Consider the following 23,052-nt stretch of genomic DNA (forward strand, 5'->3'; position numbering starts at 1 on the left):
GAACACTAAGACCCATGAACCAAAGCAGGGTGCAAAATTGTGGCTGGTGCAGAACCAAATGCAAAATGTTCATCCAGGGATGGAACACCTTTAGTTATATAGTACAAATCTACCTTCTGCCCACCATGTGCCTAGACTTCTCAGAGTTGTGGCAATCTCAGCATTTGGGAGTTCTAAGGCATAAAAACATCCCTGTGAGTTGAGACAAAAGGAGTGGAGACCATTTTCAACCTGAGGGCTATATTCCCTTGTGGAAAACCTTCCAGGGGCTGCATCCCAGTGATGGACAAGGTCAGGGGTGAAAGTCAGTGGATGAATAGATCACCCTTTTGTATAGCAGGCTACATTCCTTCTGTGCAAAGGTTGTGTGTTACATGTATATATACATAACACATCTCCCTTTCCTGGCAAGCAAGAGGCACCAAAGTTCAGTGAAAGACTCCAGCCTGGGGAAAGCACCTGAAGAGTGCACAGAATAAAGATGGTGAGGGGAACGGCATAGGGAGGGTTCCAAAAACCTGGAGGGGCCACATTTGACCCCAGGTATTCCTGCTACAGGTGTGCATTCACACTAATGATCTTGTTCTGTTTATTCATAAACAATGGACATTATCTGGGAGTAAGTCACATACATATGCTGATTGGCTTGCCCACAAAAACATATGCCACAATAAAGCTGTTTGCCTTTAAGGTATCCTATGACTTTGTTGGTTTTGTGGCAACAGTGGCTACTCCATAAGGTCCCACAGACTTTGATGATCATAGGAAAAGCCCTCGTGACCTGAAAAATTCTGAATGGGTCAGGATCATAGGATTATTTTTCTAGGTATTCATGAGGTTAGGCTCAGTGTCTTGCTAAATCCTGCCCAGCCCTTTCTGTGGAGGACATGTATGTTTCTCTGCTTATCATTGTTGTAGTAGGGTTATATTGCCATATTTTAGCAAAAGAAAACACATGTTAATGAGACAGTCCTTTCACTAGAAATGACTCTCTTGGGCTCTCTCAGACCTTGCTGCTTTTCCTTGATTACCTCTAATCTCCTGCCATATTTCCCACAATTACAATATTTCTTCTGGGGGGTGTCTCTCTGAGGGTTCAAATGCTCTCAAGCATTCCTGTTTGAATAACTTTATTCCTTACTGACAGGCAGGAAATGTTTGCTGCTGCTGCTGCTACTGCTCCCTAAATCTGGCAAATCAGTGTTGAATTTCCATAGACATTTCCTTAGTCTTGCCTGTCAGATTTATTCTTCCTTCAGAACTAAAATTTTGCATGTTTTAAATTTTTTGATGCTTGCTGTGATTCAGACCCTGTTTCTACAGGATTTCTCATTTTCCAGAGATAAATTCATATGTTCTTATAAACACTGTAGATGCCCCACCACCCACCTGGGAGCAGCTTGAGAATGGACTTGTCGCTGTGCGGACTGTGGTACACGGGCTGGTTGATTACATCCAAAATCACAGCAAGAAAGGAGCAGACCAGCAGCAGGTACTGTGTTGTGTGGCACTTCTTGTAGTCTGAAGGCACACTTTGTCATAGTAGACCTTGCCAAATCAAAAAAGAACAAAAGGAAATGCTTCCCCTAGTATATGTAAAATAAAAAAGGTGAATCAGTTGCCAATATCCACTCGTCTCTATTGGAGCAACAAAATAGAAGAATGTTTTAATTTCATGCCCGGAGTTCTCAGAAGGAAGTACTCTAGGGAAAACGAAGCTTTTGTAAAAATTGGGGTGTTGGTCTAGTCCTTCCCTGCCACCTCCAGCAAAATCCGCAAAGATTATATGAATCACATTGGGGATACATTGCACACATGAGGCTGAGGACAGATAGTAGTCTTTCAGAGACTTGCAGGATGTAGGATTAAGCCATCATTGTCTGTGGCACACATTTTGGTTTCTGGGTGGATGTTTTGCAGGTTTTTGAAGCACTGGCAGAATTTGACCAAAGATCATAGCAGTACAGAAAAAATAAATGTGTTCAACAACATGCAGCATTTTCACATTGACCATACCAAATCACATTGTTCCATGAGTTGACTTCCCACCATCACCTCCAGTGTTTTTGCTCAAACCCTTTTTACTTCATTATATCTTTATCTGTCATAAAATAATCCTCTATTTCATTTATTTTATAATTTTTCTTCCGCTGCTTTATATCTCGAATCCTGCCTGTGATTCCATTTGACTATGATGCTTTTTCAAATAGCCTGTGAACGGCCTCCATTCTTCTATTAAAAGCTCATCATTTTAATCTCTTTATTTTTTCTGTCCATTATTGACATTTCTGTATAGTCCATTACTATCCAAAGTCAATCCTCCTTTGTTGAAACCTTCTCTTCTTTCAATTTCTGTGCATATAATATTCTAGCAGCTGTTGTCACATACATAAATAATTTGGTCATCTTCTTTGAAACATCTGTCACTATTATCCCTATAAGAAAAGTTTCTGGTCTTTTTGGAATAGCCCATTTAAACATTTTCTTCATTTCATTATATAATTTCCCAAAAGGCTTTAGCTTTTTTTTTTACATGTCCACCATGTATGGAAGAATGAGCCTTATATCTCTTTGCATTTCCAGCATTTACTTGACACATTTTTATACATCTTGGCCAGTTTATTTGGTGTTAAATATTACCTGTACATAATCATAGTTTTCTCTTAGTGTATAACAAGGAGTGAATTTCATATCCTTTTCCCATAGGAAGCCGTATCACTATTGTGACCTAAGTCCATTGTACAGTGGTGCCTCGCAAGACGAAATTAATCCGTTCCGCGAGTCTCTTCGTCTAGCGGTTTTTTCGTCTTGCGAAGCAAGTCCATTGACGGCTTAGCGGATTAGCGCTATTAGCGGCTTTTAGCGGCTTATTGGCTTAGCGGATAAGCAGATAAGCGGCTTAGCGGCTTAGAAAAAGGGGGGGGGAGGGAAAAAAACCCGCAGGAACTTGCAAGACATTTTCGTCTTGCGAAGCAAGCCCATAGGAAATTCGTTTTGCGAAGCACCTCCAAAACGGAAAACCCTTTCGTCTAGCGGGTTTTCCGTCTTGCGAGGCATTTGTCTTGCGGGGCACCACTGTATCATCTTTAGTATCCCATTCTAATAACATTTTATATATTTTAGAAATCAGTCTTTCATTACTCTCAAGCAACCCCAGTTTGAGATCAGATCTTTGTTCCTTAAAACCATTTAACACATTCTTCTTAAATAGCTTGTTTATTTGGTACTGAAACCAAGCCAATACCAAGTCTTGAATTTCTTCCAGTTTTTCAAGTTTATACCCACTTTCAGTATAACTTAATATTCTCTATAAGTCCCCCAATTCTTCTTCATGTTTATTTGTTTTTGGGCACAAGCTTCTATAGGGGATAACCACAGTGGTGCTTTTCTTTCAAGTAGATTTTTATATAGTACTTGAAGACATATAGCCCTTCAAATTAAACTTCTCCTTATGGAGTAATTTTGAAAGTCTTTATGTACCTTTGTTTTTTTTTCTACCACAGATATGCATATCACCCATATTGTCTACCATATCCTTCCAGATCCAGCAATCTAGTATTTTTTTCAATATTATCCATTCCTTTATCCATGTCAAACATGCTGCATCATAATGGTGCTCTGATGGTGTTTCCTGCTTGGCAGGGGGTTGGACTCGATGGCCCTTGTGGTCTCTTCCAACTCTATGATTCTATGATTCTATGATAATATAATTTTAAATTTGGAAGTGAGCCCCCTCTTTCCCCCTTTTCTTCCTAACCTAACATTGTAAGAAAAAAAAGAAAAGAAAAAGATTTGGAAGTGAGAATCTACCTTTTTCTTTAGTATCTGTTAATATTTTAAATGTAATACTTGGTTTCTTGCCTTGCCAAATGAACTTAGCTCTTTTTGCCATTTAAAGCATCCAAATATTACATATTAGTACTACTGTTTGGGACAGCATTTCTAACTATTATCTGTGCTGCCTGCATGTCTGAAAATTCTTCATGTGGCTACATTAACTGAAAGGGTACTGAATGAAGTCTAATGTACTTTGCTATAAGGTGTTCTGGAACCCATATCTATCAAAGCAGTGGAAATGTGTAAATAGTGGAATCCAGCAAGAAACATGGAACTGTTACATCTGAAATATTCATAGCCATTCCAAAGCATTTGAACTCTCATAAATCATAACTCATTCGGACATAGAACCAAAGAACCGTGCAATTAGTTCTGTGTACCCTGGGCAACTTTGGACTTAGCTCCCCTTGCTGCATGACAAAGCTCTTCTGAAACAGAGGCATTTTAAAATCAGATTGCGATAATAGCATGGAGGTCAGCTGTACCAAGACTATAAATCCTGCTAGGCATATAGCCCACATCCTCAGGCATATCCAAATTAGATTTGTTTGATCCTAGTTGGGATCCCAAAATCCAGAAGATGTCATAACATTTTGTGCATATTGATCGTTTTGTCCAATTATTAAGGTGGGAGGAAGAACTACATATTCTGTGGGTTTCACAGATTATGAGTGCCCAGTAACTATTTTTTAACGTGATTTAAGGGAAACATCGGAAATTGCAGTTTGAAGATTTTCATTAAGCTTTTTAATTGTAGAAAGAAAATCAAAGCTACTCATTGGAAAGCGTTTTCTTTTTTAAAAAAAGTTCTAAGCATACCTAGAATGCAGAATAGTAGAGGAATGATGGCCATTAATTACATTAAAATTTGAGAGAGGTAGCAAGTATTAAATAAATGTTATAGGTAATGAGGCTTTTTCTAATTTATTGGAAAAAGAAGCTTGTGTTTTCTCTTATGCTATGTACAGTATAGCTCACTACTGTGTAATACTTCTTTTGTGTTACTTGTCTTTAATTTCTATGATAATTTGTGTATGAGTAATATTTCATAGACATAAAGCTGAGAGAATGCAAGTCAAAACAAAGAGCTTGCATGTGTGTCATAAGCCTGCTTTTAGGAATAACTTCCGAATCATAGTTGGAGTGTTGATACCATAATGTGGAGACTCTTGCACTTCCTTCTCCCTTCATGCATACGGTGCCCCACTGCCCCACTGGGTTGCAGTAGCCATAGTTTTTACTCCTGTGAACCACCCTAAGACCTGTGCGTATAGGGCAGTATATAAATATTAATAATTAATAATATAATAGTTAATTATTTTTTTAAAAAAAAACAAACAAACTGTTTTTCACCTCCAGAGAGGTTTGATATCGTGACTGAATCATATAGCTGATGGGGATGAACATACCAGGCAGGTTAGATGTGAAATATTTTTTTTTAAACCACTGAAATATTTAGCAGTGCTTTTGCGTTTGTGTAGTACTTTGCAACTTTTGCACCATGAATGGAGAAAAAAAATGAGATCCACATTAAAACAGTAGAATTTATGACAGAAAAGCAACCTAAAAATGGAACTCTTTATTGGAATTCCAACCCTGGAATTGTTACATCATTGGGAAAAGGATTATCTACTAATGGTTCCATACCTAATATTGTCAAGGTGTTGACAGTGTTCGAAACTCCCATTGCCCCAGGCGCATTTTGCGACAGGGAATTTCGTTAGTGTGAGCAAGTTTCTGAGCCCTGGGCACAATACTGCACCTAAGATTTCAGATGGAAACTGCAGAGTGGAAGGAAAGGAGGACCTTTTTCCGCTTCCCCATTTCCAGCCACTCTCTGAAGACTGGAGAAGAGACCCTCTTGAGAATATTAGGGGGGTGGGCAGGGGAAGGACTAGGCCGTGTGAAAAATGAACATAATATTTTAGCTGCAGTTCATTCATTTTCAGCTTTGTATTCTTGTTATAAAAAAGCATGCCTAGACATTCTGTTGTTGTGCCTACAACCTAGGTTTAAGGTGCCATTTAGCTCCTAGCTTTCGTATCTCAGTTTCTAACACTGGGTGTTGAATAAAGAGGTGGGTGGATTAATAAAGAGGTGGGTGGATTCCATTGATTAAATCTGCTATCACAGCGCATGCAGCACAACCCAGTGCAGGCTTACTTGGAAATAAGTTGCATATGCCAGTGTTCACTGGCATATTTGTTTAGGATTGCAACCTTAATAGTGAATCCCACTTCTATCAGTTCTCTAACAAAGCTTTCTTTCTGTAGATCTATCTACACAGTTTTTATTTTATTTTATTTTTATTCTGGATTTATTTTGGAGCATTGTTTTCAGAATAATTGTAGACTTTGAGAATTTTGGTTTCAGTTTCCTTATTTTTCCCATTTGATCTAGCCTCCTCAACACAGCAAATATAAGACATATATGTGCCGAGACATGAAGCAGAGAGGAGGTTGCCCCCGTGGGGCCAGCTGCACCTTTGCACACTCGCAGGAAGAACTAGAAAAGTAAGATTCCATGACTTACTCTATTTCTGATTGTGAACTTATCAGATTGTGCAAACAGAGCTGGAGAGTATCCAATTTAGAATGGATAATTGATTAGGGCTGAAGGTATAAATGTTTCAGATCATCTGTATGGGGGTTGGGCTGGACATGGCAATCTACAAAGTTAAAATAAAATGGTGGTGAAAGAATTAAATTCTTGAGCTAGTCAATATATTTATACCAACTAACAAAACTTCTGCAGGGGTAAGTCCTGTCTTCCTAACTTTCTAGTATCTTGTCCAATATGCCCCTAGATAGTCTGCTGTTGCCATACTAGTGTGTGGGTTTTACTGCCAAACTATTATGCCCTGATTTAGAGAAAGACAGACAATAAGATTTGTGTGCTACAGGCTGTTACAGAGGACAGGACTGAGTGAAAATACGAGTTACGTATTCACTATCCCAGCAACTGAGTATAAAGCAGCAAGCAGCCGTGTTTGCTGCATAGTGCCTAATGTGTGCTAACTTCATTGCACCAATAAGGTTTGGCATAGCAGGCGTTCCAGCTGCAGTAGTCGTGCCTGAATTAAAGTTTGCGCTCTAGCATTTGAGTAGGAAAAGAAAAATAACTGTTCAACTTGAGCTGTAACTCATCCTTTTTCTATAATTCCTCACGTGTTTCTCCTGAAGATTTCGTAAGATGAACAAACGTCTGGTCCCTCGAAGACCCCTGAGTGCCTCCTTAGGCCAGCTGAATGAAGTGGGCCTATCGGCAGCAGCTATCCTCTCAGACGAAGGGAGTATGGACTTGCCCAACAGAAAACCCTCTGCCTTGCCAAATGGGATTGTTTCAACAGGCAGCGCAGTTACACAACTTATCTCTCGTGGAACCGACTCCAGTTATGATTCAGCCTTGAAGCCCGGGAAAATTGACCATCTTAGCAGCAGTGCCCCTGGGTCACCTCCTGACTTGTACGTTTACCTTTTTATGGTGTTCATATAAACTGCCCAATCTAGAGAATGCAGTCCACAAGTGCATAAATTGGATGCACAGACATGACTTTTGCATTCAGGTCGCATCTGTATCTGGACTGCATTACCATCATACACACATTCAAATATAGGTGGCAGTACTTCCATTCAAAGCGCATAGTTAAACTATGGCATTTGCTCTCACAAGATGTAGTGATGGCCACAAACCTGGTTGGCTCCGAAAGGGATTCAGGCAAATTGATGCGGGACAAAGCTAACCATGACTACTAGCCATGATGGCTGTGCACAGTCTCATGCATTGGATACAGCATGCCAATGAATACCAGCTGCTGGGAATCACAAGGGGGGAGAGTGCTTGCTTTCCATGGGCACCTGATAAGAACAGGTTTCTTGACTAAGTGGGTCTTTTGTCTAATCCAGCAGGGCTCTCTTTAGGTTTCTCTAAGCTGGATTGCTGCAGCTGCTGGAACCTTAGCTGGACTCCCTTAATATCAGCTGGCAGCGGTGATGCTTCCACCTTCCATCTTCTGCTACCTCTTGCATATGCTTGGTTGCTGAGAAGACAATGTACAAATCAATGTAGGCTCCAAAGCAGCAATATTCGGTGGGATTCATCCCAGGTTTGTAGCTGCTCTAATGTTGTGATGGATCTCTTTTAGGCTGGAATCCGTTCCCAAGAGTTCTCTATCTGCCTTACCAGTGAACTCTCACCCAGTGGCCCCCCGAGGACCTGCAGACCTGCCTCCAATATCTGTTGGGAAGCAACTCCAAATGGTGCCACGAGGCTCCCAGTTGTATCCAGCTCCACAAACAGATGTGTTTTACCCAGATCCTCGGGGAGCAGGTCCACCATTTGAATCTCCACCTTACCAATCAGGTAACAATGCCACCTGGGTAAAATTTGGGCCTGGGGCAAAGGTTTGCATATTATTTATTTATTTGCCCTAGATGAAGGGTGGGGTGCTAGATACTGTGATATATTAGACTACAGTCCTGGCCCCACTTACCTGTGAGTAAGCCCTGACCTACACATTTTTCAGAGGATGCTTTGTAACTAGGAGAGCTAGATACCTTCTTTTTGTTAAACTAAAACTGAAATTAACATGAATCCACATTCGTAAGTGATCCTAGGTTGTTGAGGTTCACACATTCAGAATTGTAAGGGATGACCAGCCCTCCTTATAATCCCAACAACCTATCACTACTTGGCCTTCTGGCTAAGATCTAGTGTATAAGCACAACCACTTCACTATTTAAGAAGACCAAGTAAGTTGTGTTTTTACAAATTTTATTGAAAATGTTAAGTGAATTTCACAATTTTTGCAGATAGGGAAATGAAAGTACCATATTTTCCGCTCTATAAGACACACTTTTTCCCTCCTAAAAAGTAAGGGGAAATGTGTGTGCGTCTTATGGGGCGAATGCAGGCTGCACAGCTATCCCTGAAGCCACAACAGCAAGAGGGATTGCTGCACAGCAATCCTTCTTGCTGTTCTGGCTTCAGGAATAGCCGCGTGAAGCCTCCTCAACAACATTTGATTCAGAATAATTTTTTTCTTGTTTTCCTTCTCTAAAAACTAGGTGCGTCTTATGGTCGGGTGCGTCTTATAGAGCAAAAAATACGGTGCCTTATTTTATTTCATCAAGCCAGAAGAGAGCTGTCTGGCTAGATGTAGAAACTTTCAGAGTTGAAAACTGCTGCCACCAACTGGAAGCATTCACACTTGCAGATGGTAGTTCACAAGTTTCTTTGCATGTCAGCCATATATTTAGAAATAGGTACCACTTCCAAGAATTAACCCATTTCTTGAAAACATAGTGAAAGGTGACAATCCTATGATACAAAGTCGTTCACCTTCTCCAGGTTCTTTATCTCATCACACTAGTTTTCATGACAATCTAATCCTTTTGAAGCTGTTTTCCTATGTGCATGTGGCAAACAACAACTTCACCAATCCCTTTTTCCTGCGGGATCTCAACACAAAACATTGCCAATGTTTTTAGAAAAGGATATATTCCATTCTAGCCCTCTCAGCATTGTTGCCATTATTGCCTATGCAACCCCCTTGTCATCATCTGGCTTCTTAGGGCAGGGTCTTCTTGGTGACTCCTGCTCCTGCTAGTGTCTAAGGGATCCACACACTCCCAAGCAGGTTGAGTAGATGAGCAATTGTCCTGTTAGCATCACTGCTGAGAGGACTCTTTCAGAGACACCTCTCTGGATTGGCCCATAGTTATAGCGGCTCCTTGAGAGGCTTCCACATGTTTTCCTCATGGTAATATATAAAACACCATTGGCCAAAAATTAAAGACAAGTGATGATCTATTGTTGTAATGAAAAGTGTTTCCAAGCTCTTTCCAAACAGCTGTAACTTGGTAAAAATGTATTAACATCTTCAAACATAAAGTGAAAAGGAGATTTAAAGTGACAAATTATTGCCACTTCCGTTCTCTGAAGCAGTTGAAAGAGTGAATTGCCTTAAAGCACCTTTCCAAAATTTTATTTTGTGTATTTAGGTGTGTATTATCCTGCAGCTCAGCCTTCGCAGTGTATGTCTCGATTTGTCCGACCGCCACCGTCTGTTCCTGAACCAGGCCCTCCTTATTTAGAACATTACCCACCATACCTCCAGGACCGCATGGTGAATTCTCAGTACAGTGCGCAGCCCCAACAATATCCTCCTATGGGACAACCCATGTACCCTCCACATTATGACAGCCGGCGCATGTACCCCCCTCCCCAGCCGTACCAGAGGGAAGAAATAATCAGAGGAAGCCCTGTGCCCATCGAAATTCCTCCACCAGCTGTGTCACCATATGTACCTGAAACAAGAGACAGATATCCACAGATGGAAGGCTACTATCCAGTTGGTCCACATCTGAGTCAGATCAGACCTTCATATCACAGGGTACGAGTTCTATATGTCACTTCTTGTTTGTTTGTTTGTCTGTTTGGGGGGGAGGGGGAGCTTGGCATTTTAGTCTATGAAATGCTATACAGTCTTCATTCTTGCAGCAGCTCTATGAAATCCCATTTTACACAAGGGAGAAGTAGCAAGTTGGGCTTGATTAGGGCCACTGAGTAAATTCATGACCAAGTAGGGATTTTCATCTAGATCAGGCCCATATGTTTCATTTAAATAAATAAAAATGTACATCAAAGAAACTAAGATTCTACATTAGCAAAAGGTAAAATTTGCAAGCTTTATAATTAAAAATACATTTATTTATTTTTTATCATTTCTTTTTGCCTCTGCTAACCATATGGGACATACAGACAGGGAAGGCTTGCTCTCAGTTGCTGAAAATGGGAGATCAAGTTTGCAGTGTATTCCCACTCAAAAAATTCTGGACCAGAACCATAGCTTCCATTGGGAGCACAGATATTTCTACAGTGACCGAAGACTCGCTCCTTCCTGGCAGCTTAGACTTCCTCCAGAAACACAGGTGTTTTTGTTGGAGGAACAAGATGATATTTTCTTCCAGCCTGACTCTGAGGTTTTGAGGCATACAAAGTGGGGTTCTCGCACATCTTTATCCAAAGATCTCTAGTTTGAGGGCTGGGACTTCTTTACTTACACATTGTTGGAGACTTTGCCACACAGGGTGCAGAGTACAGTCTCTGTCTTGGAACTGAATTTCTGCAGAGAATCAAGGGGAATACTGTCCTCTTCTGGAGTGAATTGCAGAGGCTATTATGGTCAACTCCAGAGTTTTGGAGGAGCAGAATGATTCTGTTCTTCTATAGGAGTTGGATTTTGATTTGTATGGAAATATTATTTGACAACTCACATGGCTTTTGAGATTTCAGGAAACATTGCTCTTTTATTTAGATGGGTATCTTTGCAACCACAAGAGCTAAAAAGTTGCATATTTTCAAATGAAAGCTATAGTTATTAGGAGCAGTGGACCAGAACGTTTTCTGCAAAATAATTTCCACTGTGGAAAACTGCCCATGTCTAATTAATGGATACACTAAGCGGTTTGAAACTTGTAAATAACTTTATTAATATAAATATACTTAAGAAATACCTATATATCTATTACATAGCACTTTGTGCATGCTAAAATTAGTATGTTAACAGTTTTCAGTGTCTTCGTTGTTTTCTTCTGAACTTTAATGGCTGTCTTCACATGTAACACTAAGCTATGACTTAGCAGTATGAGAATGAACCATAGATTTCTTTCCCCACCCCTCTTCTAGCACAGCTGCAAAAAAGTTGGAAGCTTCCACTTGTGTTTTAGATAAATCACAATTTAGTGTGCTGTCTCAACCTTAAGACTGTGGTTCTTAACTACCAGTTGTTGAAACAAGCCACTTTCATAAACAATGGTTTGATGTTTTCACCAGTTTGTATTACTGAGTTGCTTTCTCCTTTGGAGCATGTTGCTCAAATATAAAGGATTCTAGTCTTCAAATTTGGACAAAAATACACCCCCTCTGTGCTTTGTCATTGATGTAAATCTAACAATTGTGGATTGTAGGCTTCAGCTTTAGATTCACTAGTAGAATGGATAATTGATTGTGTCTTAAATTTTAAACGCTTTAAGTATTATTTTTCAAAATGATATTCTGTCTTCAGGAGCCTTATAGCCGGCCTCCCCCTCAGCCTCATCCCAGTCTAGATGATTTGCACCGACGACGAAAGGAGATCATGGCCCAGCTAGAGGAAAGGAAAGTCATCTCCCCACCTCCTTTTGCACCATCACCAACTCTGCCTCACTCTTTACATACTGATGAGGTGAACATGTTTTTAAAATATAGCTGTTGAAAGAGGGCCAGATTTGATGAAGTGAACATGTGTGAGGGCCAACCAAAGTTGTTGACTTTTTCCAGGGATTTTACCTTTTACCCTCAGGAAATAAACTACCATAGAAGCCAGATTAAACCAACCGGCGGGCCAGATTAGGCCCCCGAAACGGACCTTGGACATGCCTGGTAATGAACAATATATGCACCGTATTTTTCGCTCTATAGGACGCACTTTTTCCCCTCCAAAAATGAAGGGGAAATGTGTGTGCGTCCTATGGAGCAAATGCAGGCTTTCGCTGAAGCCTGGAGAGCGAGAGGGTTCGGTGCGCCGCCTTCCCGCTGTTTCTCGACCTGGTTTGGAGGCTGGCGGTGGGGGAAAGCAGCGCTCCCCCCCCCCGCCAGCCCCAAAGAGCAGGTCAAAAGGAACCCAAAGCCTCCAGAGTCCATCAGGCACCTTGTTTTAGAGGGGGAGAACAAGAAAAAAAAATTTTTTTCCTGTTCTCCACCTCCTATGGTCCAGTGCGTCCAATAGAGCGAAAAATACGGTAAATTGATATGCAGGAAGAAAAGTGCATTTGAACCATGTCCTGCCAGAATCTCAGTGCATCCAACCATGTGTAGGAGAGAGAGTGCGTACATACATTGGCCAGAACAGTGTGATCAGCATGTCAGATGAATGCTAAGAATTGTCCACATGATCTGGATATTAAAGATGTGCACCCTATTTAAATGTTATGCCACATGTGGAGATTCAGTGGCTTGGGAAGCAGGAGGGTCTTGTCAGATTGTGTGGGGAAGAAAGGCGTTCTCTCCTTTGCGCACCAGATGCAGCATGTCTGAACTGGACTAGAGACATAGTAATGAGAGCTTCAGAGAAATACTGTGCTATCAGTTTCCTGTTTTAGAGCTAACTTCTAAATAAGCCAGTCCACTAGAATGGCCACCCAATTTTAGTGGCACATTGAGTGCACTCATTATATTTGAACATTTTTTGTATTAACAGCCAAATTTTCATGTTTCTGTTAAATATTAGAATGGTGTTAACTAGGCTTGCTGTGTTGGGCACGTTTATTTACATTTTATGCAAATTTATGCAAGAAATACCATATGCAATAGCCAGACTGGAAGTGTCTGAACACTTTCAAACCACTTTCTCTCAAGTGCTATTTTGGAGTCAATTCAGATGTTTATTGGAGGCACATAGGGTTTTTTAAATTTTAATTGTAGTACTATTGCAATAACTGAATGTTTTTCTTCTCCTTCACTTACAAAGATGGACTTTGTTTTTTTGTGTGTTTTTTTGCAGTATATAGATGAAGATCTGAAGGTAGCTGGCAAATACAAAGGAAATGATTATAGCCAGTACTCTCCCTGGTCATGTGAAACCATTGGCTCCTACATTGGAACCAAAGATGCAAAACCCAAAGACACAGCAGCAGTGGGACTTGTTGAAATGGGGGTAAGCATGCAGAGAAGACCAAACGATCAGTGCCAGAGGGCGCTATTCAAATTGGACCTTGTACCAGAAGGGCAGGTTATAAGAAGTTGGCTTTAAGGTAAAGGTAAAGGGACCCCTGACCATTAGGTCCAGTCGTGGCCGACTCTGGGGTTTGCGGTGCTCATCTCGCTTTATTGGCCGAGGGAGCCGGCGTACAGCTTCCGGGTCATGTGGCCAGCATGACTAAGCCACTTCTGGCAAACCAGAGCAACGCCGTTTACCTTCCCACCGGAGCAGTACCTATTTATCTATTTGCACTTTGACGTGCTTTCGAACTGCTAGGTTGTTAGGAGCAGGGACCGAGCAACAGGAGCTCACCCCGTCGCGGGGATTCGAACCGCCAACCTTCTGATCGGCAAATCCTAGGCTCTGTGGTTTAACCCACAGCGGCACTCACGCTTTAAAGTTGGCTTTAGCATGCAGTAAATCCTAGCTCTAAACTATTTGTTAAAAGGTGTGGACCGCTTTTGGATCATTACTGGTGTTGCAGTGCAATTTTGGGTCTCTTTTTCTAGTTATCAGAGCTTAGATCAGATATACTCTAAAAACCATGGGGAAGAAGGCTTGCATATGGTTTGTCATGATATCTAAATTGACAGACATTGGTTTGCAGTTGACCAAGAGTACAGAATTGGAGACCAAACTCTGAAGCATATTTGCAACCATTGTTTGAATGGGTTGTAGTTTCTGGGCTAGAGGCACCATGGAAATGAGAGTCAACTTAGGAAGCTGAGTGTGAAGAAAAGTGAAAATAGTACCAGACAAGCATCTCTAAAGTATGGTTGGTTGGTTGGTTGGTTGGTTGGTTGAGCATTTGAAGACTCAAATCATTGTTAGTCTTTTTCTAAACTATGTTGTTGACTGAATGGAGCTGAAAGTTAGTGTTATGGTTCTGAACCATCTGTCACAAGAGAACTGTTCATGTGTTGTGAAAAATTAGTTTTCAATTAAAGACTCCTGTGAGAAAAAAAAGTATCTTCTCAGAGAAGGCTGTTTGCTGTGTTTCTATCTGATCCACTGCTCTAGCCTTGCCTCCTTCATCAACCTGTGTGTGCATGCTTAGCGCTGAGCCAAAACACCCCCCTTCCTGTCTTTCTGCCACTCCATTTGCACTCAAGTAAAATGAGGGCAGCATTTCAACATTTTTTAATGGCATGTGTGGTGGTGGTGGGGTTAACCAGGAGTGGTGAACGGGGTTGGATGTAGCCCTGTGTTCTGCTCCTCTTGGAGATCCTCAGCTGTGTGAGAGATGCTGCATTCTGGGAGGAAGGAGAATAGTGGGCTCCAACGGTATAACCTTTCAACAGAACAGCAGTATATACATGTTTTAATTTGTCTTTGGTAGTGGTTTGGGCAGTCACATTATAAAATATTACAGAATATTAAAATATTAAAGGGTCCAAGAGAAATCCTATATGGCAGACCAACACGGCTACCTATCTGTAACTGGAACTATTATTTTGAAAGAAATTTGTTGGAACAGTGTCTTTCTGCACATATGCCCCACCCCCAGTTCTCTGTGAAATGATAATTTTATTCTTACTGAGAAGAGTCAGTCAAAATGGAGAATCTTGCTTATAATTCCCTACCCTTTTGGTTCACCCTCCAGAACGTGGATAGCAAGGGGATGCGAGACCAGCGTTTGGATTTGCAGAGGAGAGCAGCAGAGACTGGTGATGATGATCTTATTCCATTTGGAGATCGGCCTACGGTATCCAGGTTCGGTGCCATCTCACGTACATCTAAGACGATGTATCAGAACCCTGGCCCCATGCAAGCCATGGCAGTTCAAGGGGCATCTACAAAGCCAGGCAACATTTCAGGTATGCAGCGTACCCCTTTGGAGGCCTGCTTTCTTCTACAGTAGGCTTTCATCAGTCCCGAAGTGTAGAATAAGGAGTTGCTAATAGACACACAAATTTAGACTTTCCTGTAGGGGCTTCCTCCCTTCACCACAACCTTGGGAGACATTCCACAGCTAGTTGGTGTTTGTACCTGTGCTTCTTCAACTAAAGCCTGTATGCCATGTGGCAAACAGCTCAAAAATTGAGAAATCCGAAAATGGGTTTGTGAAATGCCATAGGGAGAGGCTTTTTAACAGTTCTCAGTGAGCTGTCGTAGACCCTTGAGTGTGCCTGAAGTTCCTAAAAAAAATAATAATTTTATTCATTTTTCAAACACATAATAAAAACAAAGCACAAAACAGAAAATCAAAACACAAGACAAAAACATACAAAACATTTAAACAAATATAACTTCAAAATTGTATTTTCATACCCTTCTTTCCTTCGACTTCCCCATACCTCCCCGTCCCTGCATCCTTGTTTTGTAATTCTTTAGCAACCCTTTGATCAATTTATCCTGATTCCCTTTCATTACATTTCCTTTAGTTTTTTAGTTACAGCTGTAATTCTCTGTTTCTTACCCCTTGACATCTTAGCATTCCTCAATTTTGCAACAGTTTTTAAGGTATATTTTAAATTTCTTCCAGTCCTCTTCCACTGTCTCCTTCCCCTGGTCACGGATTCTGCCCGTCATCTCAGCCAGTCCCATAAAGTCCATCACCTTTGTTTGCCATTCTTCCAGAGTAGGTAGTTCTTGCATCTTCCAATACTTCGCCAGTAGAATTCTTGCTGCTGTGGTAGCATACATAAAGAAAATCCTATCCTTCTTTAACACCAATTGGCCAACCATGCCCAAGAGAAAAGCCTCTGGTTTCTTAGGAAAAGTCCACTTAAGGACTTTCTTAATTTCATTATAGATCATTTCCCAGAAAGCTTTAATCTTTGGGCAGGTCCACCAAAGGTGATAAAAAGTACCTTCAGTCTCATTACATTTCCAACATTTATTATTTGGCAAATGATAGATTTTTGCAAGCTTGACTGGGGTCATGTACCACCGATAGATCATTTTCATAATGTTTTCTTTTAAAGCATTGCATGCAGTAAATTTAATACCGGTAGTCCATAACTGTTCCCAGTCAGCAAACATAATATCATGACCGATGTCTTGTGCCCATTTAATCATAGCTGATTTCACCGTCTCATCCTGTGTGTTCCATTTCAACAGCAAATTATACATTCTTGATAGGTTCTTAGTATTGGGTTCTAACAATTCTGTTTCTAGTTTTGACCTCTCTTTCGAGTGTGCCTGAAGTTCCTCCCTGAGTCCCAGTGCTTGTCTGCAGCATGAAGTAGATGGGAGCTCTGCCTTGTGCAGTGATTTCAGGTTACACAGGGGCAGTTTGGGCAGAGAAGCAAATGGAGGCATTTGGTACATACATTGCACCAAGTGGATACATGGCCCTGCTGCACTGCCACTTATTCAGCATACTCACTGTGGCAAACCTGTGAGCGAGCCTTTTAGTGACATACAAGCAAATTCTAAATGTTATGCATAAGTCAGCATGAAGATGATTCTTTCCTAGTGGGTAGATTTCTCCAATACCCCTTTAGCCTACGTAAGCAGTCCTTTCCCAGGCTAGACGTAATGAGTTTTTTTGCTCCCTCTGCAGTCCTATCTTTCTTTTTTGAAAGCTGGAATGGGTATTTTAAAGGTCTCCAACATTCTCTGTGGTGTTGTTCAACTGCTCTTTGTTCTTTTCCTCCATTCCCATCCCAGCCACCAAACATTTTATGGTGGCTGTTTTAAAAGGAGAGGAAAATATGACCCAGGTCTGTCAGTATTTTTGCAGACTTTCTTCAACATACATTTTTTTCACAAAAGCAAAGAAAAATCAGTTACTATTACATACATTGCCTGTGCAACTTCATCTTCTCTGCCATTAATATAAGTCATTTGAATCAGCACTTTTTAATAGACCTTTCCAATTGCTTTGTAGATTACAGCCCTTATGAAACACACAGTGCATGGGGAGGTTCGCCATATTCACCCCATCAAAACATACCTTCTTCTCAGGGACGCCCTAGTGACAGGTAAGAGTATCCAAACCTGCTGTGTTTAGGTGAACATACTATACAAGTTTTGTTTTTTCTAACGCCTTGAAAAGAGAGTACTGAAACATTTGCTTCTTTTTCAAATAAATTCTCTGTCATCAAAGGGAGAGATTGTCTATGACAGACGTGGCTGGCCATGGGAAGCCTTTGCCCTCATCTGAGAGGGAACAGCAGCTTCGACTTGAACTGCAGCAGCTAAACCATCAGATTAGCCAGCAGACACGAGGACTGGAGGTGGGTGCTTGTATCCCCAGCCTTTTTGCAGTAAGGGACTTGAGAAACTGTGTGTGTGAGAGAGAGAGAGAGAGAGAGAGAGAGAGAGCGCGAGCGAGCGCAGTGGGAATATAATTTATTTTCCTCTGATTCTGTTATATATGTTTTCATAACACTTAGGAATTTCAAGTGTGGTTAAAAGTTACAAAAGATGCTGGCACCAATGTTGCCGTTGCCTACAGACTTCCGATTTTGTATTCTTTTATATTCCCCCCCCCCCACACTTTATTGTTGTATTTTTCTGGTCTTCAAAGTAGTGATATATTGGGTAATTAGCTTCCTATCTAATTTTTTGTTGGCCTTATCTTCCCAAACTGTCTAAGGCTGAACAATGGTTATACACAATTTATTGAAAAGACATCTTGTATATCTTACAGTTGAATTTATTTCTTAGGGTGAAAATATATATTTCTGACAACAGCAATGAACACTAATGATACCTGTAGCTCATAGTCATCCCAGAATAGAAGTGTTCTTGCAAAGTAAACCAGTGAGAGATCGTGGCTGCCTATTTGGGGGTTTACAGCTACCTCAATTTAGGTTTTCTGCAGTGGCAATCACAAGCAGTCTTCATTTTAGGAAGACCTGACTTCCTAAAGTCAGGTGGTTTTTATGAACTTGGTAGGTTCCCTGAACAGAAATGATAGATGCAAAATCAGGGTCGATTCGAAATAAATCAAATTGATTTAAATTTCTAGTCAGTAAGACTTGATTTTAATCATTTTTTAACAGAAAGACTCATTCTTGCTGGTATAATCTTAATATTTACAACTAGATGAAGGTTTCATTTTTGGAATAATAAATTTTCAGAGTAGTTTTTACAGTTCTGTAAAAAATTATGGATTTTGGTTATACTATTAAAAAGACAAAGACAGGTAATTATGAAATTATTGTTTATATTTCAACAACTTTTCTGCTGTATTTTATTGGGAGGAGAAAAACAATAATTTCCTTAATAACAATTTTTAAAAATTATTTAACTAAAACAATAATATTATAGCATATGTATAAATGTTTGTTAACTGATGTGGTTAAACAATTAAAAAAAAACTTTAGACTGAGTTTTAGCACACATGCAAAACTTAAAACAAATCCTTATTTCCTGATGGAAATAATTTGGACTATAATGTAACTTAAATAGAAAACTATCTTTGAAAAGATTTTTCCTCCAGAAGCATTTTATTTTAAAAGTCTGGTTTAAATAAAAAAAAAATCCGATTTAAATTTTAAAAAATCCTTTTTTAAAAAACATCATTTATTTTTATTCACCGTGTGCAAGATGCATTTGTTGGCAATATTGTGCTCTTGTTCAAGAACAAAAGACAAATAGGTGCTTACTTTTGGCATGCATGCCTTTGCTGATGGTGCAATGGAGGAGTATTGGATGGTTTGAAAATACCCACATGACTGTTACTCTCTGTTGTTGTTTTAGTTACCTAATGTTGCACTAGCTAATATGCAACTTAAAAACAAAGACCAAAGATACTTGTAACTGTTTTGTGACAGACATTTCTGAAATATTGCTTCAGTGCCAAAACTTTTAAGATGAAATCATTCAAACACATTTTCATATACATATATAATTCAATTCTTAATTTCAGATGTCATTTAGATACTAACATGCTTATATTTTATTTGTTCAGCTAGGTCCAGATCAGTGCAAATTAGGCAGAAATAATTCGTTTTAGAACAGTGGTTCTCAGGCTAGGAGCAATTCATTCAACATTGATTTGCTGCAGGCTCCTGTGCACTGCTCAGTAACATGGAGCATGTTCTAGGATGCAGTCAGCTGATTACCAAGCCTATTTGGCCTCACTGCTGCCCTTTATGAACACTTCTTAAATTATGAGCACCACTCCTGCAACTACAGGTTGCAAGGGAAGATCACTGGTGATAGGGAAACTATATTTTAAGGAAGCTTAACTGCCATCACCTCCTTCTCATTAAGTAACCTCTAGTAAGCTTCTAAGAAATTACAGAAAGACACTGCTTCAAAACCAGGATGTGGGGTGAGTGGGGTTTCAGGACTATAGTCAGATGCTGGGTTTCAGCTCCACCACAGCACCAGCATGTAGTAAACTTGATTACAGACAATCAGTGAGATGCCTTGAGCAAGGTGGCCAATCCCTGCACATGCCAGATTTTTTCACAAAGTTTAAACAGGAGACACAACCATGCTTCTCTTTCAGTCATGCAGTGAAATCTGTGGACTGTAGGGACAGAACAGAGAAAAGAACATGGTACTTCAGACAACATCAGATTACCTTTTAGGATTCACTACCTCAAGAAGGAGTGATGGCATCTAACTTGGATAGCTTCACAAAGAACTTGTTAATAACTGTGACAGTTAAATGGAACCTCTGTGTTCCAAGTATATCTCTGAATTTTGGGGGGAAACAGCAGGATGCTGCTCGCTCTCTTTTCTCGCTTGTGAGCTTTCCGGATGCTCCTGGCTGCCTCCTCCCAGAAAGAGAGTGCTGAACTAAATGAACCCTTGGCCTGATTCAGCAATGAACGTCTTACGTCAGTGCTGTTTGCTTTTGTCTCACATCTTCCTTAGAGCATGGAGCCAGGCATCGCCACCTATGCTACAAACTGAAATGAAAGATTGTTCACAAAGCTTGGGGAAAGGGCTGCATGTTTCACAAACTGTATTTCTGATTTAAGATTATCTTCATGTGTATGTGAAACATTCTTGGGAGTAATGACCAATTTGTGTATTTCACATGAGAGGAAGGAAGGTTGGGTTTTGGGAACCAAGCAATACTCCTGAAATTTGGCCTCATCCTCATGTCTGCATGGTGTTCTTTCTGTGCTCAGTTGTGTATGTGCTTCGCTTTATGCATTTAGGCTGTTAGTAACAGGCTGCTGTTGCAGAGGGAGGCGACCCCCTTGGCAGGCCAGCCGCAGCCCCCACCGCCACCTCCTAAGTGGCCTGGAATGATCTCAAGTGAACAGCTGAGCTTGGAGCTGCACCAGGTGGAGAGGGAGATCGGGAAGAGAACTCGGGAGCTGAGCATGGTGAGTGTTTTGTGGGGTGAGCAGAGGAGACTGAAAAAGAAACTGCTGGTGCTTCTTCACACAAAGGTGTTATTCTAGATAACAGCTGCCAGAGTTAACTCTTCTTATTTTTGAGACTATAGTGATTTTAAATATTCTGACTTCTGTAGCTTTTCAGGCTTTTGTTTTCCTTTATCATATTTTATATAGTGTTAGAGTGCCAGGGTAATTGAAAGACTCACCCCCGCCCCCCTTGGCAAGTGAATGAGGAGATAACAAGGCTTTCAAGCTGTACTACTATTTGGGACAGATTAGCATAGAGTAAATTGGAGAATGAGGAAAGTAATCAAGCAGAGGGCAGGTACTCTTTCCTTGGTGGGTATTCCTATCTCACACTAGCAGTTTAAATAGTAATATTACTTTGCATGATTGCATGTGTTTCTAATTGAAAGCTAAAGGCTGCATTTCAGCGGACTAAATATCTTTTTGTTAATTCTTATTGTGTGATACAAGTTGAACACGTGCAGTCAGAAGTAAGCACCAATCCATCAGATTGTGGCCATGTCACCTGACAGATCAGGGATATGAGCCCAGGTATCCCCAGCCAAATTCCATATGCTGACAAATACACCACCTTTGCCAGCTCACTATTATATAATTGTCAGCTGATCCCTATAAAATTTATCATAAAATGGATCACCACGGTTACATATTTAGACTCTCCTAGGGAGCATGGCCAGGAGATCTCATGATGAGCTTCTGCAGTTCAAAACTGTACCACTGCATGCACTGTGTTGCAGCCTGGGCACAACACCTGTTAGCTGGCATTTGGAAATGGGGCAGTGGTTTTCAAGCATGTGATGATAGAATGCTTTAGCCTTTGCTGCTTGATACATGTGCTTTTGTGTATCCTGAACAAATGGATAGGGCAGATATGTCTCAGATGTTCCCTTGCCCTGCGGCTTTTGTGTCAGTTGGTCTGTGCAGTGGTTTTACAATTATCCTATTCCTCATCTGTGAAACAAGCATAGAAGACATCTTACCTACATTTAGTGAACTGTAGGTATTCCTATTCTTTCCCTAGGAGAGTCAGTCTTCATTGGAAGTGAAAAGCAAAGTGAGTGCCAGTAAGCAGACAGAAAATGGACAGCAAAGCAAGGTACCAGCTGAGGATGTTGCACTTACATTCAGGTAATAGCACTGGTCTTCAACTGGTGGGTCACAGCCTGATCCAAGGTGGGTCACAACAGGACCACTATCACCATGCAAATATATGCAGTCACAGAGCACACAGTAGCCTGTCAAACTTATTGTGCCCAGTTACCACCTCTGTCTATGCTCCGCTTTGAGCCAGCGTGGTGTAGTGGTTAAGAGCAGTGGACTCGTAATCTGGTGAACCGGGTTCGCATCTCCGTTCCTCCACATGCAGCTGCTGGGTGACCTTGGGCTAGTCACACTTCTCTGAAGTCTCTCAGCCTCACTCATCTCACAGAGTGTTTGTTGTGGAGGAGGAAGGGAAAGGAGAATGTTAGCCGCTTTGAGACTCCATAGGGAGTGATAAAGTGGGATATCAAATCCAAACTCTTTTTCTTCTTCTTCTAGTGGTTGTAACATATTACACTATTGGGGTTCTGCTCCCTAAATGGAGATGGAGGGTCCAAACAGATGCAACTTAACAAGGCAGATTAAAGATATTAAAATAAACATGGCAATATATTCTCTTTTTCTTGTGTGTTCCATTTGTTTCGGTGATGTATTATTGTTTTATGTCTAAACATAGAAATGCATTCTAAAGTACAGTCGTACCTTGGTTGGCGAACGCCTTATGACTCAAATGTTTTGGCTCCCGAACGCCACAAACCCGGAAGTGAGTGTTCCAGTTTGCGAATGTTCTTTGGAACCCGAACACCTTCTGCGACTTCCAGTTGGCTGCAGGAGCTTCCTGCAGCCAATCAGAAGCCACACCTTGGTTTACGATCATTTTGGAAGTCAAACAGGCTTGCAGAATGGATTCTGTTCAACCTCCGAGGTACGACTATATGTGGAATTTGCTTCCACCCACGTGCCTTGCCTTGCCTAGAAAACAGATACAGTGGAACGCAGCAGATGTGAGTTAAAACCAGTTCCACTACCTTCAGAATGCATAATCTCTCTTCACTGAATTTGTATTTAGAGTATTCTGTATTTTAGCAGACGGAACTGATCTTTTGATTGTCTTTGATAGTGGCCACTTGGAACACCATGGCCAAC

General features: G+C 40.8%; 1 protein-coding gene and 1 long non-coding RNA gene across 7 annotated transcripts in view; one reads left to right on the forward strand and one right to left on the reverse strand.

Annotated features, from left to right (window-relative positions):
* RC3H1 (ring finger and CCCH-type domains 1) overlaps nucleotides 1-23,052 on the forward strand; it is a 73,868-nt gene that overhangs the window by 41,224 nt on the left and 9,592 nt on the right. For 2 of the 6 annotated variants that reach the window (XM_079981188.1, XM_079981189.1), the window contains exons 8-19: nucleotides 1,374-1,492; nucleotides 6,238-6,350; nucleotides 7,020-7,301; nucleotides 7,982-8,199; nucleotides 9,840-10,231; nucleotides 11,906-12,064; nucleotides 13,382-13,534; nucleotides 15,183-15,396; nucleotides 17,415-17,508; nucleotides 17,634-17,763; nucleotides 20,653-20,823; nucleotides 21,887-21,993. In XM_079981188.1, coding sequence (XP_079837314.1) covers nucleotides 1,374-1,492; nucleotides 6,238-6,350; nucleotides 7,020-7,301; nucleotides 7,982-8,199; nucleotides 9,840-10,231; nucleotides 11,906-12,064; nucleotides 13,382-13,534; nucleotides 15,183-15,396; nucleotides 17,415-17,508; nucleotides 17,634-17,763; nucleotides 20,653-20,823; nucleotides 21,887-21,993 — 2,152 coding nt within the window. The remainder of the gene's footprint in view (nucleotides 1-1,373; nucleotides 1,493-6,237; nucleotides 6,351-7,019; nucleotides 7,302-7,981; nucleotides 8,200-9,839; nucleotides 10,232-11,905; nucleotides 12,065-13,381; nucleotides 13,535-15,182; nucleotides 15,397-17,414; nucleotides 17,509-17,633; nucleotides 17,764-20,652; nucleotides 20,824-21,886; nucleotides 21,994-23,052) is intronic. The other 4 variants (XM_079981190.1, XM_079981191.1, XM_079981192.1 and 1 more) reach the window with 2 other exon arrangements.
* On the reverse strand, nucleotides 19,027-21,918 carry LOC307219015. The gene is made up of 2 exons (XR_013840259.1): nucleotides 21,846-21,918; nucleotides 19,027-20,012 (listed from the first exon to the last, which is right to left on the reverse strand). It is a non-coding gene; the product is annotated as an uncharacterized lncRNA (long non-coding RNA).

Source organism: Podarcis cretensis (genome assembly GCF_951804945.1).
Source record: "Podarcis cretensis genome assembly, chromosome: 6".
NCBI classification, from domain to species: Eukaryota; Metazoa; Chordata; class Lepidosauria; order Squamata; family Lacertidae; genus Podarcis; species Podarcis cretensis.